At 57.4% G+C, this 12230-nt stretch overlaps 1 protein-coding gene across 3 annotated transcripts in view; it reads right to left on the bottom strand.

Annotated features, from left to right (window-relative positions):
• The window catches only part of LOC122558119 (CD151 antigen), a 52307-nt gene that overhangs the window by 27522 nt on the left and 12555 nt on the right, over nucleotides 1-12230 (bottom strand). For all 3 annotated transcript variants that reach the window (XM_087996741.1, XM_087996739.1, XM_087996742.1), the window contains exon 3: nucleotides 10820-11011. In XM_087996741.1, coding sequence (XP_087852867.1) covers nucleotides 10820-11011 — 192 coding nt within the window. The remainder of the gene's footprint in view (nucleotides 1-10819; nucleotides 11012-12230) is intronic.

A 12230-nucleotide genomic window follows, 5' to 3' on the forward strand; every position in this document is an offset into this window, starting at 1 on the left:
CTGTAACAGACACAAGCCCTAAACACAATCCCAGTTTCCTGTAACAGACACAGGCCCTGAACACAATCCCAGTCTCCTGTAACAGTTACAGGCCCTAAACACAATCCCAGTCTCCTGTAACAGACACAAGCCCTAAACACAATCCCAGTCTCCTGTAACAGACACAGGCCCTGAACACAATCCCAGTCTCCTGTAACAGACACAAGCCCTGAGCACAAGCCCAGTCTCCTGTAACAGACACAGGCCCTAAACACAATCCCAGTCTCCTGTAACAGACACAGGCCCTGAACACAATCCCAGTTTCCTGTAACAGACACAAGCCCTGAGCACAATCCCAGTCTCCTGTAACAGACACAGGCCCTAAACACAATCCCAGTCTCCTGTAACAGACACAAGCCCTAAACACAATCCCAGTTTCCTGTAACAGACACAGGCCCTGAGCACAATCCCAGTCTCCTGTAACAGTTACAGGCCCTAAACACAATCCCAGTTTCCTGTAACAGACACAGGCCCTGAGCACAATCCCAGTCTCCTGTGACAGACACAGGCCCTAAACACAATCCCAGTCTCCTGTAACAGTTACAGGCCCTAAACACAATCCCAGTTTCCTGTAACAGACACAGGCCCTGAGCACAATCCCAGTCTCCTGTGACAGACACAGGCCCTAAACACAATCCCAGTCTCCTGTAACAGTTACAGGCCCTAAACACAATCCCAGTTTCCTGTAACAGACACAGGCCCTGAGCACAATCCCAGTTTCCTGTAACAGACACAGGCCCTGAGCACAATCCCAGTTTCCTGTAACAGACACAGGCCCTGAGCACAATCCCAGTCTCCTGTAACAGTTACAGGCCCTAAACACAATCCCAGTCTCCTGTAACAGTTACAGGCCCTGAACATAATCCCAGACTCCTGTAACAGACACAAGCCCTAAACACAATCCCAGTTTCCTGTAACAGACACAGGCCCTGAGCACAATCCCAGACTCCTGTAACGGACACAGGCCCTGAGCACAATCCCAGTCTCCTGTAACGGATACAGGCCCTGAGCACAATCCCAGTCTCCTGTAACAGATACAGGCCCTGAGCACAATCCCAGTCTCCTGTAACAGACACAGGCCCTGAGCACAATCCCAGTCTCCTGTAACAGACACAGGCCCTGAACACAATCCCAGTCTCCTGGAACAGACACAGGCCCTGAGCACAATCCCAGTCTCCTGTAACGGATACAGGCCCTGAGCACAATCCCAGTCTCCTGTAACAGATACAGGCCCTGAGCACAATCCCAGTCTCCTGTAACAGACACAGGCCCTGAGCACAATCCCAGTCTCCTGTAACAGACACAGGCCCTGAACACAATCCCAGTCTCCTGGAACAGACACAGGCCCTGAGCATAATCCCAGTCTCCTGTAACAGATACAGGCCCTGAGCACAATCCCAGACTCCTGTAACGGACACAGGCCCTAAACACAATCCCAGTCTCCTGTAACAGACACAGGCCCTGAACACAATCCCAGTCTCCTGTAACAGACACAGGCCCTGAACACAATCCCAGTTTCCTGTAACAGACACAGGCCCTGAACACAATCCCAGTCTCCTGTAACAGACACAGGCCCTGAGCACAATCCCAGTCTCCTGTAACAGACACAGGCCCTGAACACAATCCCAGTCTCCTGTAACAGACACAGGCCCTGAGCACAATCCCAGTCTCCTGTAACGGATACAGGCCCTGAGCACAATCCCAGTCTCCTGTATCGGATACAGGCCCTGAGCACAATCCCAGTCTCCTGTAACGGACACAGGCCCTGAACACAATCCCAGTCTCCTGTAACAGACACAGGCCCTGAACACAATCCCAGTCTCCTGTAACAGTTACAGGCCCTGAACACAATCCCAGTCTCCTGTAACAGACACAAGCCCTGAACACAATCCCAGTCTCCTGTAACAGACACAGGCCCTGAACACAATCCCAGTCTCCTGTAACAGACACAGGCCCTGAACACAATCCCAGTCTCCTGTAACAGACACAGGCCCTGAACACAATCCCAGTCTCCTGTAACAGACACAGGCCCTGAACACAATCCCAGTCTCCTGTAACAGACACAGGCCCTGAACACAATCCCAGTCTCCTGTAACAGACACAGGCCCTGAACACAATCCCAGTCTCCTGTAACAGACACAGGCCCTGAACACAATCCCAGTCTCCTGTAACAGACACAGGCCCTGAACACAATCCCAGTCTCCTGTAACAGACACAAGCCCTGAGCACAATCCCAGTCTCCTGTAACAGACACAGGCCCTGAACACAATCCCAGTCTCCTGTAACAGACACAGGCCCTGAGCACAATCCCAGTCTCCTGTAACGGATACAGGCCCTGAGCACAATCCCAGTCTCCTGTTACGGATACAGGCCCTGAGCACAATCCCAGTCTCCTGTAACGGACACAGGCCCTGAACACAATCCCAGTCTCCTGTAACAGACACAGGCCCTGAACACAATCCCAGTCTCCTGTAACAGTTACAGGCCCTGAACACAATCCCAGTCTCCTGTAACAGACACAAGCCCTGAACACAATCCCAGTCTCCTGTAACAGACACAGGCCCTGAACACAATCCCAGTCTCCTGTAACAGACACAGGCCCTGAACACAATTCCAGTCTCCTGTAACAGACACAGGCCCTGAACACAATCCCAGTCTCCTGTAACGGATACAGGCCCTGAGCACAATCCCAGTCTCCTGTAACAGACACAGGCCCTGAGCACAATCCCAGTTTCCTGTAACAGACACAGGCCCTAAACACAATCCCAGTCTCCTGTAACAGACACAGGCCCTGAACACAATCCCAGTCTCCTGTAACGGATACAGGCCCTGAGCACAATCCCAGTCTCCTGTAACAGACACAGGCCCTGAACACAATCCCAGTCTCCTGTAACAGACACAGGCCCTGAACACAATCCCAGCCTCTTGAGCTCTTGCTTTCAGCTTTGTGATAGATCTGTTTTATTTTGGGCTTATTTGATTTTAGTAAATCAGTTGCAAGTTTTTCCGTAGGCATAGTGATTTCTCTTAAAGCAGTTATTGCGGCCTAGGGTTTAATTAGTTATTTCTCATGTGTATTTTTGGTTTTTAGGGCCAAGCTTAGAATATCTGAAGCATTTTTTTAAGTCTTAGGGAAATGCCCATCGCTTATAGAGGTTTTGTTGTCTTACTTTGAGTTTTGAGCTGTCTGATGAATTCTCAAGAAGGTGGCTACACTGGCCAATGGTTCTGAGAAGGGAAGGGCATATTGAAACTAGCCTACCTTCGAGTGAAGGGTTAGTACCAGGCCAGTAGTGTTGGGATTAAACCCTGAAGAGGTTACGCAAAGCTCAGAGGAAGCTGTCCACAATCTCAATCTATGAATTGAAGTCATGAATAACTTAATGTACTGCAGTGACTTGGAGACAGCAAGGACTGCATCTGCTGGAAGTCAGAGTCAATAGATGTGAAGCTGGAAAAGCACAGCATTTATTTCTCCTGATGCAGTCTCCTCTATATCAGGGAAACCGAATGCAGGCTCGTGGACTGGTTCGCGGAGCATCTGTGCTCTGCATGCATCAACCAACCCGACTTTCCAGTTGCCATCCATTTTAATTGCCCCTCCCACTCCCAGTGACATGTCCATCTTTGGCCTTCTCCATTATCCATACATAAACTGATGGAATAACACCTGATATTTCAACTGGGGAGCTTACAGCACAATGGCATCAATATTGATTTCACCAGCTTCAAACTTTCTCCACCCCCAGCCCTATCCCACGTCCAGCACCACCCTCCCCCTCGCCTCCCTGACCTGACCTTATCTGCCTATATTCCTACTCACCTAAACACTCCACCCCTCTCACTGACCAATCACAATAGCCCCTCCTACCTGCATTACCAGCCCACCCCTCTCCCTCTATACACTTCTGGGCTCCCTCCTCCTCCCCAGTCCAGATAAAGGGTTTCAGTCCAAAGTGTTGACCCCCCCCGTACTATTCCAGCCTCCCACTGACGTAACCCACTGCAATGTTGGGGACAGGGGGAGTGTCCTGTAGGAGTGCTGCTTGTGGGGATTATCCAAAGGTGAGCTTGCGGGTACTTTCCAGAAGCTGCTGCTTTTCCTTTCCATTGATAAAGGAGCGTTTTAGGAGTGACGGGATTATATTTTTACCATGAATCCGTCCTCCAAGTGATGGTTTATCCTATTTTACCTTCACTTCCATTGTGAATAAACTTCTGATTTCATCTCATCGTGCACTGAACTTCCAACGGGAGACCGGTTCGTTTCAACAAAAACACAACACAATCTGATCCATCCAGCCAGTTTCCTATCGGAGATTGGATCTGTTCATTGGTGGGCGGCACGGTGGCACAGTGGTTAGCACTGCTGCCTCACAGCACCAGAGACCTGGGTTCAATTCCCGCCTCAGGCGACTGACTGTGTGGAGTTTGCACGTTCTCCCCGTGTCTGCGTGGGTTTCCTCCGGGTGCTCCGGTTTTCTCCCACAGTCCAAAGATGTGCAGGTCAGGTGAATTGGCCATGCTAAATTGCCCGTAGTGTTAGGTAAGGGGTAAATGTAGGGGTATGGGTGGGTTTCGCTTTGGTGGGTCGGTGTGGACTTGTTGGGCCGAAGGGCCTGTTTCCACACTGTAATCTAATCTAAAATTCAGCCGGGACCATACCACCAAACTGCGGGGGGGGGGGGGGTGCTTCCTGTCACTGGGAATCCTGCGGTCTCCTACCTTCTCCCTGCACTGTTAGTGTGAGATGTCTCAGCCTGCTTCCTCAGCCCGAGCTGGTTGGGAAACGCTGGGAGCTGGTGGGGAAGGGGGAGCTACCACCGAGCAGGGAGAGATAACCGCACAGTCAGTCAGTCAGTGACATCCCACGTGGGGTCAGGCTGCTGTACAAACAGGTTACTGTCAGGCAGACAGCAAACACTGACAATTTCTGTCACCTCGTCCCCAGGCTAATGGTTCATACATTGGAGTCAGTGCAAAACTACCAAGTACTCGTGGTAGTCAAAAAACTCATGGACTGTCATCAATAAATTACAATGTACTGTAACTGCAGAGAAATCACAGTGTACAGTAACTAATATATTTACATGAGAATCTACAATGTCCTGTAACAGAGAACCTGGTGGGCAGCAACCAAATGTTTTCTGAGATGACAGTATATAACTAAGAAAGTACCATCTACTGTAACTAAGGCTATTGTACAGCAACTGAGACTCCGATTACAGCGTGCAGTAAACATAAAACTACAATCTACTGTAGTCGAGAGTGTGGTGCTGGGAAAGCACGGCAGGTCAGGCAGCATCTGAGGAGCAGGAGAATCGACATTTCAGGCATAAGCCCTTCCTCAGGAATTCCTGATGCCAGCCCTCACTTTCTGCTACAATATACCGTAGCCATAGTAACCATGACCCTCCAGCGTGCAGTATTTGACAATCAGTAGGGTGTGTCAATTGAAAATCTGCAGGTAATTGTGAATCGATGGGGTGCAGTGACTGAGAAAATAAGATTTCTCGAGAGATGAGAGTTTACAGTAATTGAGAAATGATGTTTTCAGTGATTGATATTACAGGTACTGTATAATTCCCTGGAGTATAAGGAACTACGGGAAGTGGGAGGAAATGGGTTAACTGTCGCTAATCCAACAGACAGTGAGTAAAGCAGGAGTCATTAATATCCGGTCTCCACCCAGTAGCAGGGCAGCAGTAGCAGGCTGTTTCACTGACTCAGTCAGTCTGCAGCTCAGTGTGCAGTAATTCTCGTTAGTAACGCTGTGTACCCACCAATACGCTGAGTTGTGTTCAAATCCCAGCCCCTCATCTCCACAGTTTGTGACCCTTCATTAAAAACAAACAGGTCAGAGTCTACCGGAGCGTTGGGTTTACCTGTCCGACAGTGCTGTACTGTCCCCTTTATGGAAGGAGGGGGTACCCATAGGCAATATGACAGCAGGCTGCTGTGAGGGGGGTGGGGGTTGAGACAGAGTGAACACTGAGAGGATGTATCTCTTACAGGGGAAATCGAGAAACTGGGTGGGGGACAGTTTCACAACAACAGCTTTCCCATAAATGTCAGACAAGGAGGAATGACCTCTCTCAGGAACCTTAATCTTCGGATCTGTGTCCCACTGTGGGGGGGCTGACCGGGGGGGGGGGGCGGGGGGGGGGGGGGGAGGGGGGTGAGGGGGAGGGGGAGAGAGAGCCTGACCAAGGGAGGGGGAGGGGGAGGGGGAGGGGGAGGCTGACCACAGAGGGGGAGGGGGAGAGGCTGACCGGGGAGAGGGGGAGAGGCTGACCGAGGGGGAGGGGGAGAGGCTGGCCGAGGGGGGAGGGGGAGAGGTTGACCAAGGGGGAGGGTGGAGAGGCTGACCGAGGGGGAGGGGGGAGAGGCTGACCGAGGGGGGAGGGGGAGAGGCTGACCGAGGGGGGAGGGGGAGAGGTTGACCAAGGGGGAGGGTGGAGAGGCTGACCGAGGGGGAGGGGGTGAGGCTGACCGAGGGGGGAGGGGGAGAGGCTGACCGAGGGGGGAGGGGGAGAGGCTGACCGAGGGGGAGGGGGAGAGGCTGACCGAGGGGGGAGGGGGAGAGGCTGACCGAGGGGGGAGGGGGAGAGGTTGACCAAGGGGGAGGGTGGAGAGGCTGACCGAGGGGGAGGGGGAGAGGCTGGCCGAGGGGGGAGGGGGAGAGGTTGACCAAGGGGGAGGGTGGAGAGGCTGACCGAGGGGGGAGGGGGAGAGGCTGACCGAGGGGGAGGGGGAGAGGCTGGCCGAGGGGGGAGGGGGAGAGGTTGACCAAGGGGGAGGGTGGAGAGGCTGACCGAGGGGGAGGGGGGAGAGGCTGACCGAGGGGGGAGGGGGAGAGGCTGACCGAGGGGGGAGGGGGAGAGGTTGACCAAGGGGGAGGGTGGAGAGGCTGACCGAGGGGGGAGGGGGAGAGGCTGACCGAGGGGGAGGGGGAGAGGCTGACCGAGGGGGGAGGGGGAGAGGCTGACCGAGGGGGGAGGGGGAGAGGCTGACCGAGGGGGGAGGGGGAGAGGTTGACCAAGGGGGAGGGTGGAGAGGCTGACCGAGGGGGAGGGGGGAGAGGCTGACCAAGGGGAGGGGGAGAGGCTGACCAAGGGGGGAGGGGGGAGAGGCTGACCGAGGGGGTGGAGGAGAGGCTGACCGAGGGGGTGGGGGAGAGGCTGACCGAGGGGGAGGGGGAGAGGCTGACCGAGGGGGAGGGGGAGAGGCTGACCGAGGGGGTGGAGGAGAGGCTGACCGAGGGGGTGGAGGAGAGGCTGACCGAGGGGGTGGAGGAGAGGCTGACCGAGGGGGAGGGGGAGAGGCTGACCAAGTGGGTGGGGGAGGGGGAGAGGTTGACCAAGGGGGAGGGTGGAGAGGCTGACCGAGGGGGAGGGGGGAGAGGCTGACCAAGGGGAGGGGGAGAGGCTGACCGAGGGGGGAGGGGGAGAGGCTGACCGAGGGGGAGGGGGAGAGGCTGACCGAGGGGGGAGGGGGAGAGGCTGACCGAGGGGGAGGGGGAGAGGCTGACCGAGGGGGGAGGGGGAGAGGCTGACCGAGGGGGGAGGGGGAGAGGCTGACCGAGGGGGGAGGGGGAGAGGTTGACCAAGGGGGAGGGTGGAGAGGCTGACCGAGGGGGAGGGGGGAGAGGCTGACCAAGGGGAGGGGGAGAGGCTGACCAAGGGGGGAGGGGGGAGAGGCTGACCGAGGGGGTGGAGGAGAGGCTGACCGAGGGGGTGGGGGAGAGGCTGACCGAGGGGGAGGGGGAGAGGCTGACCGAGGGGGAGGGGGAGAGGCTGACCGAGGGGGTGGAGGAGAGGCTGACCGAGGGGGTGGAGGAGAGGCTGACCGAGGGGGAGGGGGAGAGGCTGACCAAGTGGGTGGGGGAGGGGGAGAGGTTGATCAAGGGGGAGGGGGGAAGAGGCTGACCGAGGGGGAGGGGGAGAGGCTGACCGAGGGGGGACGGGGAGAGGCTGACCGAGGGGGGAGGGGGAGAGGCTGACTGAGGGGGTGGGGGAGAGGCTGACTGAGGGGGTGGGGGAGAGGCTGACCGAGGGGGAGGGGGAGAGGCTGACCGAGGGGGAGGGGGAGAGGCTGACCGAGGGGGGAGGGGGAGAGGCTGACCGAGGGGGGAGGGGGAGAGGTTGACCAAGGGGGAGGGTGGAGAGGCTGACCGAGGGGGAGGGGGGAGAGGCTGACCGAGGGGGTGGGGGAGAGGCTGACCGAGGGGGTGGGGGAGAGGCTGACCGAGGGGGAGGGGGAGAGGCTGACCGAGGGGGAGGGGGAGAGGCTGACCAAGTGGGTGGGGGAGGGGGAGAGGTTGACCAAGGGGGAGGGGGGAAGAGGCTGACCGAGGGGGAGGGGGAGAGGCTGACCGAGGGGGGAGGGGGAGAGGCTGACCGAGGGGGGAGGGGGAGAGGCTGACTGAGGGGGTGGGGGAGAGGCTGACCGAGGGGGTGGGGGAGAGGCTGACTGAGGGGGTGGGGGAGAGGCTGACTGAGGGGGTGGGGGAGAGGCTGACTGAGGGGGTGGGGGAGAGGCTGACCAAGTGGGTGGGGGAGGGGGAGGGGGAGGCTGACCGAGGGGGGAGGGGGAGAGGCTGACCGAGGGGGTGGGGGAGAGGCTGACCGAGGGGGTGGGGGAGAGGCTGACCGAGGGGGAGGGGGAGAGGCTGACCGAGGGGGAGGCTGACCACAGAGGGGGAGGGAGAGAGGCTGACCGAGGGGGAGGGGGAGAGGCTGACCGAGGGGGAGGGGGAGAGGCTGACCGAGGGGGTGGGGGAGAGGCTGACCGAGGGGGAGGGGGAGAGGCTGACCGAGGGGGTGGGGGAGAGGCTGACCGAGGGGGAGGGGGAGAGGCTGACCGAGGGGGTGGGGGAGAGGCTGACCGAGGGGGTGGGGGAGAGGCTGACCGAGGGGGTGGGGGAGAGGCTGACCGAGGGGGAGGGGGAGAGGCTGACCGAGGGGGAGGGGGGGAGGCTGACCACAGAGGGGGAGGGAGAGAGGCTGACCGAGGGGGAGGGGGAGAGGCTGACCGAGGGGGAGGGGGCGAGGCTGACTGAGGGGGTGGGGGAGAGGCTGACCGAGGGGGAGGGGGAGAGGCTGAGCGAGGGGGTGGGGGAGAGGCTGACCGAGGGGGTGGGGGAGAGGCTGACTGAGGGGGTGGGGGAGAGGCTGACTGAGGGGGTGGGGGAGAGGCTGACCGAGGGGGAGGGGGAGAGGCTGACCGAGGGGGAGGGGGAGAGGCTGACTGAGGGGGTGGGGGAGAGGCTGACCGAGGGGGAGGGGAGAGAGGTTGACCAAGGGGGAGGGGAGAGAGGCTGACCGAGGGGGGAGGGGGAGAGGCTGACCGAGGGGGGAGGGGGAGAGGCTGACCGAGGGGGGAGGGGGAGAGGCTGACCGAGGGGGGAGTGGGAGAGGTTGACCAAGGCGGGAGGGGGAGAGGTTGACCAAGGGGAGGGGGGAGAGGCTGACCAAGGGGAGGGGGAGAGGCTGACCGAGGGGGGAGTGGGAGAGGTTGACCAAGGCGGGAGGGGGAGAGGTTGACCAAGGGGGAGGGGGGAGAGGCTGACCAAGGGGAGGGGGGAGAGGTTGACCAAGGGGGAGGGGGGAGAGGCTGACCAAGGGGAGGGGGGAGAGGCTGACCAAGGGGAGGGGGAGAGGCTGACCGAGGGGGTGGGGGAGAGGCTGACCAAGGGGAGGGGGAGAGGCTGACCGAGGGGGAGGGGGTAGAGGCTGACCAAGGGGAGGGGGAGAGGCTGACCGAGGGGGTGGGGGAGAGGCTGACCGAGGGGGGAGGGGGAGAGGCTGACCGAGGCGGGAGGGGGAGGGGGAGAGGCTGACCGAGGCGGGAGGGGGAGGGGGAGAGGCTGACCGAGGGGGAGGGGGAGACCGAGGTGGGTGTTCTGATCAATGGGGTGTCAAGGGCTCAGGGACCTTAATGGTCAGTGGGAATGAAAGCACTTCAGAATGGAATGGGGGAGTCGCAATGAGGGGCTGAATCACATCTTCCTGCTGCTAGTTTGTCTGATTTTATGATAAAATGGCCCCGAAGGATCACCTGACCAGGAAGGTTCGTCAGTGAACAAACAGCATTTCAAATTAGGACAGACCTGTTAGCACAAGGCAGTGAACTCTCACACACACACAACACACACACAGGCACCACACACACAACACACACACAGGCACCACACACACACACACACAGGCACCACACACACTCACACACACAGGCACCACACACACACAGGCACCACACACACACAGGCACCACACACACACAGGCACCATACACACTCACACACTCTCACACACACACACAGATACACATTCTCACACACACAGACACACACTCACACACTCTCACACACACACACAGATACACATTCTCACACACACAGACACACACTCACACACTCTCACACACACACACAGATACACATTCTCACACACACAGACACACACTGACACACTCTCACACACACTGACACACTCACACAGACACTCACACACACAGATACACATACACACAGATACACACACACACACACACACACACACACAGATACACACACACACAGACACACAGACACACACACAGACACACACACAGACACACACACAGACACACAGACACACACACACACACACAGACACACACACAGACACACAGATACACACACACAGATACACACACACACACACAGACACACACACAGACACACACACAGCCACTGCCAAGGTGAGGTTAAAGGTCAGAGTGCAGCTTGTTACTCTACCACTCTCAGTAGGCTCCTCCTCTCCTTAAAGGTTGCACAGCAGCCGAGGATCCCAGTCAGCATGACGATGACCCCAGCCACCACCAGGATGTACGCAGTTGCAGCGTAGGTACTGGAGGACAGCAGGCTGATATAGTCACTCTTCTCAACCAGGGTCCAGATACCAACCGCCATCACCACACCACCAGCCAGCTACAGGAGAGAACACACAGTGAGGGAGACCATGAGGGCACGGCTTATAGGGCACGTGGCGTCGCTACTGTTCAGATGCTCCGAGCACAACCGAAATCCCCAGGGAGTCTGGAACAGGCAGTGAGTTATATCAGCTTTAATCCAGCACTAATAACCATAACACAGAGAGAAACACCACCATGCCCAGGTACAACACTTACACTCTAACCTCACACTAATTGCTTCCTTCTCCCCCTCAGCTTCAGTTCACCCACACCACTGACCCCCATCAAACATTCCCAGGACAGGGACAGCACGGGGTTAGATACAGAGTAACGCCTCCTCTACACTGTCCCCCATTAAACATTCCCAGGAATGGAACCGCAAACTCGCCAAATTTAAGGGCAGTTAAATGGTAATTGGATAAATAAATGGATGATGTAGAATAGTGTAGGTTAGATGGCCTTCAGATCTGTTTTGTAGGTCAGCACAACATCGAGGGCCGAAGGGCATGTAGTGTGCTCTATTGTTCGATGTTCTTCCACAGGGTTAGACACAGAGTAAAGCTCCCTCTACACTGTCCCCCATCAAACACTCCCAGGACAGGGACAGCACGGGGTTAGACACAGAGTAAAGCTCCCTCTACACTGTCCCCCATCAAACACTCCCAGGACAGGGACAACACGGGGTTAGACACAGAGTAAAGCTCCCTCTACACTGTCCCCCATCAAACACTCCCAGGACAGGGACAGCACGGGGTTAGACACAGAGTAAAGCTCTCTCTACACTGTCCCCCATCAAACACTCCCAGGACAGGGACAGCACGGGGTTAGACACAGAGTAAAGCTCTCTCTACACTGTCCCCCATCAAACACTCCCAGGACAGGGACAACACGGGGTTAGACACAGAGTAAAGCTCCCTCTACACTGTCCCCCATCAAACACTCCCAGGACAGGGACAGCACGGGGTTAGACACAGAGTAAAGCTCTCTCTACACTGTCCCCCATCAAACACTCCCAGGACAGGGACAGCACGGGGTTAGACACAGAGTAAAGCTCCCTCTACACTGTCTCCCCCCAACAAACACTCCCAGGACAGCCCGTGCCCAGCGTCGGGATGGGGCCTGTACCCGGTGTCGAACAGATATTAAACAACAACTATCCCATCAGGCAGCCTTCCCTGCTGTACCACACACTGTCTCTTTTTACACTTCAGGAGCTGTCAGAGTGCAGCCCCCAT

This window comes from Chiloscyllium plagiosum, unplaced genomic scaffold, assembly GCF_037043375.1.
Source record: "Chiloscyllium plagiosum isolate Xiang-an unplaced genomic scaffold, Cpla_swu_hap1 HiC_scaffold_18, whole genome shotgun sequence".
NCBI classification, from domain to species: Eukaryota; Metazoa; Chordata; class Chondrichthyes; order Orectolobiformes; family Hemiscylliidae; genus Chiloscyllium; species Chiloscyllium plagiosum.